Below are 4610 nucleotides of genomic sequence, written 5' to 3'. Positions count from 1 at the left end.
AATGAATTTTCTTGATCCCAAAGACAAAAGTAGTCATAAAGACCATTTTTGTTTAGAAACTACTTTCTGGTGGTAAAAGATTATGAGTTTTTGAGCAATATAATTTAAAACTTATTAAAATCACTTTATGTTTCGATACATCGGAGGACCAAAGTTGCTGCAATATTGCAAAACTAAGAGTATATTTTACAAATTTTTTTAATTGTGGGGGACTAATTAAAACGATGAATCACAAATAATTGAGAAATTAAAAAATATTTTTTTCTATCAAGTATTAAATATTTCCTTAAATAATGTAACTTTTAATTTTAATACATGGAATTTAATTATAACAAATGCAGTGAAATAGTGAATATTTACATATGTATTATTTCATATGATTATGAACTGGAACTCACAATAATTTAAATATCCAATAAATGATTCAAGAAATTAATTAGGGGACACCTTTTTTGGCCCTTTCTTCCCATTCCAAAGAGTTTGTCTCTAGCTTGCTAGCTAATGGGATAATAATTAATATATATTGTTGTACGTAATTGAGCTCTGCGATCTCAACTTCAAGAAAATGGATCCCCTTATTCATGAGGACAGTTTTGTCCCCCCATACCAATGACTTCCAAAACATGTCAACCTTTATGTAGACCCTCCTATGCATTTCCTGCTCCAACAATTCAATTATAACAATTAAAAACAACTTCATAATTTTTATTCAAATCCTAAAACAGTTCCATTATGTTATGTTGGAAACTGTGGTCTCCTTGCCCACCATATATCTCCCCCCCCCCCCCCCACACACACACACACATATATATATATATATACAACTCCACAGATCAGACTCCACATCTATCTTATATCACTTTTCATTCAATTAACCTTCAGCTCAGTTGTTCATTGAAGCCTCAAAGTTCTTAAAGATCTCACCTTTCTTCAAGAACAAAGAGAAAATAGCTATCTGCTAGGCATATATACTTGTATCTAGCTTCAAGATCTCACCTTTCTTCTTTACTATTTCATCATTAAGTTTTCATCCTCATGAGGCCAGTCTTGTTCATTTCTCTTCTACTCTTGTCAACCCTCTTTTATGAAGTTCAAGGCAGACATTTGAGAAAAGGAGGAGACCTCCCAGCTAGGAATCACAAACCCAATGTAAGCACATGTTAAAAATTTCATAGTTTTTTGGTACATCTGATCTATAGGTTTAAACCCTAAACCTAATCGCCCTTCACCCCCTGCCTTGGGGATTGTGAGAGGAGGGTGTCTCAGTAAGACAGGGTCTAAGCGCTTTCTTTTTACTTCAAAGTTGAGACCCTTCACATCCCGAGTATCTACTAGGCTACTACACCTGCACGTACACTCAACCTTTAGACCACTGAGCTATGCCCTGGGGCAGTGTTTTGGTTATAACTCGGACTAATGTTGTTTTTGCTTGGTGCAGGAAAATGGTAGCATAAGAAGAAGTGGAGAGAAGAAGATTGATGCATGCAAAGATGGGCAATGTTCCTCATCATCTGCATCTGCAGGTACCATGATGAAGAGAAAGATGTCTAGGGCAACCAAGGTTTCTCACCATTGGTTACCTAGTATCCATGAAGATTACTATGGTCCTAGGCGTCACAAAGCTAGACACCATTAAAATCCTTATTAGCTACTACTCTTCCATATGACATTAACCACTAGAAATACATCAATCTAGCTTCATTTTTGCTTGGATCCTAGCGAGCTAGCTTAGCTTAGCTTCAAATACACCTTTCCCTTTACTAATTTGTTTGTAGCTTAGCTAGATAGCTGGCTAAAAAAATTCTAAGTTTCCATTCCTTAGGCATTCATGTTCATGTAATATCACAAAAAAGTAGTTTTGTAGCTCAGCTCCTAGAACAGTTTGAGTGTTTAATTACTTGGAGTACAAATTAAATGATTGAAGAAAATCTTTGAGACTTCAATAATATAATCTTCTTTTATTTGAATTGCAGGAAGAAATAGGAAACTTATTGACAAAACAACCTCTTCTACTTATAGTACCACCACCACTTCAAAGGTTGGTCTTCCATAAATACACTATTAAACCCAAAAAAAAAAAAAAAAAAAAAAAAAACATTAATAAAAAGAAGCTAAACACAATTTAATACATGTAAATATAGTATTATAAAATTTCTCTAAAAAAGAGAAATATTATATTAATTACTTCCCATTTCTTATGTACTTATATATATGAATTATATTGTTTATCACAGAACCTCAAGAATGAAGGAACTAAATCTAGTAGTGAAAGTGTAGGCGTGAAGAAAGAAAAGTTTTCAGTCAAATCTTCGCCGGAAACCGGCCACCGGGAAACGTCCAACGAGCATTATCCGAATGTGTTCGACCTAGCTGGGATGGATTACTCTCCGGCGAGGAGAAAGGCTCCAATACACAACTAAGCTAAGGAAAAAAAATAATTAAATTAAAGTCATAATAGTAGTGGTCAATCAATTTGCAGATCAGAAGAGAACATTCATAAACTTCCAAATAGATCGAACGAATAGAAGCTGCGACAGCGCCATCTGAAATGCTGCAGTGTTTTAAGGATTATAGGAAGATTTTGTGCATAAAATAATGTCACTTTAATGAATAGTACATTATATATTATTATTATTAATTGCTCGATGATTAGAATATAATTAATCAGTCAAGGGGAGCTAAGTACACTTTGTAAATACTATACGGATCGGAGTATATATAATTCTCCCCACAAATATCAGTTTAATAAAGGTAGTAATATTCTCTCATTTTATTCTACTTTCTATATTGCGTTTAATCTACCTGTAATATTCTTCCAATATAATATAGTTTTAAAAAACTAGAAAAATAAATAATAAATAATAAATAAAATTAAAGGCATGCAAGTGTGATACACGTTATGTTGATGGGTTTTACACTTTTTTAGTAGGGTTTGCCTGCTTCAATACAATGATTGAGTTTGTATGGCATAAAATATAGACTTTATGCCGTAAAAGTTTTATACTCTGCATATATATATATATATATATATATATATATATATATATATATATATATATATATATATATATATATATATATATATATATATATATATATATAGAGAGAGGGATGCACTCAGGTGCGAATAAGTGCTCAGGAGGAAATGCGAACGAATCAGCGCGCGACACGTGTCCAGATCTAATAACTTTAAAAAAAAACGCGGTGGCATTTTCGTAAATAATTGAACATCGAAGTGCAAGTAAAATCGCTTACAAGTGCACTTACTTTCACCTATAAGTGCATGTAATTTTGCCTTGTTAGCATTCACTTTCCGCAAACATTCATGCACATGGGTGTGCTTATAACTATATGTGCAACTATTTATAACTACAGGTGCAACTACTTATAACTATAGGTGCACCTTCTTTCACCTATAAGTGCATGTAATTTTGCCTTGTTAGCATTCACTTTCCGCAAACATTCATGCACCTGGGTGTGCTTATAACTATATGTGCAACTATTTAACTATAGGTGCAACTACTTATAACTATAGGTGCACCTACTTTCACTTATAAGTGCATGTAATTTTGCCTTGTTAACATTCATTGATCTGAGTTCAGCGGGTAGTAATACCCCTGAAAATCACTCGCAAACATTCATACACCTAGGTGCAACTACTTATAACTATGTGTGCAACTACTTAGAACTATAGGTGCAACTAAGTATTGATGCTCAATGTAAATTTTTACTTGCACCTATAATACATTTTACATGCACTTGTAATACATTTTACTTGCACTTCGATGTTCAATTATTTACGAAAATGCCACCGCGTTTTTAAAAAAAATCAGTGTTTCTCATCCATTAGATCTGGACATGTGGACGAACAGAATTCATTCCTATTTCGCGCCTGGACGAAGCATTCGCACCTGAGTGCGATTCTATATATATATATATATATATATATATATATATATATATATATGTGTGTGTGTGTGTGTGTGTGTGTGTATGTATGTATTGTTGGTCGGTACGTTGTCCGCTGGTCAAAAAAATATGACTAGAGGTTTAATCAAATCAAGTTGAGTATGAATAGTCAAAGTTTGAAACTTTAACTTGATTTAAAAGAATGCAACTCAAGCTTGACCAGACTTTGATTTTTTGAGTTAAAGTAATGGACTCAAACTCAAGCTATTTGAGCCTGGCTTGATTGGGTTAGTTCAAATGTTACAACAAATTATAGTAGTATATATTTTTAAACCAAATATCATAATAAAACTTAATAGTACATCTCGAATATGGTCATTATATACTATATAAATATAAATATATTAGCTAAATTTATAATATTATATTTATATTATATATAAAACATTTTAAAATAAAATATTCAATTAGACACATAAGCTAGAGCTTGATCAAATTGAGTATTAAGAAGTTTGAATCTGGTTTAACTCGTAACTCGAACTACTTGAGCTTGAGCTAGAACTTGATCAAATTGAGTCAAATTCAAACATCAATCAAATCAAGTCTAACTAACTCATGAATAATTTAGCTCTCTTATGTACCATCCTAACAATAACCCCATAATGTCATCTTCAAAAATAAAATATTTTCATACGTTTCTA

General features: G+C 32.4%; 1 protein-coding gene across 1 annotated transcript; it reads left to right on the top strand.

Moving 5' to 3' along the window:
* The first annotated feature begins 815 nt into the window (after window positions 1-815).
* On the top strand, window positions 816-2773 carry LOC109174816. Its single transcript, XM_019324053.1, has 4 exons — window positions 816-1149; window positions 1439-1523; window positions 1974-2038; window positions 2235-2773. Exons 1-4 carry the CDS (start codon window positions 1036-1038, stop codon window positions 2418-2420), a joined length of 450 nt encoding a protein of 149 aa, XP_019179598.1. The 5' UTR covers window positions 816-1035; the 3' UTR covers window positions 2421-2773.
* The last annotated feature ends 1837 nt before the right edge of the window (window positions 2774-4610 follow it).

The sequence above is a fragment of the Ipomoea nil genome, unplaced genomic scaffold, assembly GCF_001879475.1.
Source record: "Ipomoea nil cultivar Tokyo-kokei standard unplaced genomic scaffold, Asagao_1.1 scaffold0666, whole genome shotgun sequence".
Classification (NCBI taxonomy): domain Eukaryota; kingdom Viridiplantae; phylum Streptophyta; class Magnoliopsida; order Solanales; family Convolvulaceae; genus Ipomoea; species Ipomoea nil.
Note: the sequence above shows the minus strand (reverse complement) of the source record. Positions and strands in the feature narration are given on the sequence as shown.

What these genes read in the sequence shown, in the direction of transcription:
- LOC109174816 (XM_019324053.1), top strand. Translation starts at nt 1,036, where the DNA reads ATGAGGCCAGTCTTGTTCATTTCTCTTCTACTCTTGTCAACCCTCTTT. An exon ending in CTAGGAATCACAAACCCAAT is followed by an intron (nt 1,150 to 1,438) that starts GTAAGCACATGT and finishes TGCTTGGTGCAG; the next exon opens with GAAAATGGTAGCATAAGAAG. An exon ending in CTCATCATCTGCATCTGCAG is followed by an intron (nt 1,524 to 1,973) that starts GTACCATGATGA and finishes TTTGAATTGCAG; the next exon opens with GAAGAAATAGGAAACTTATT.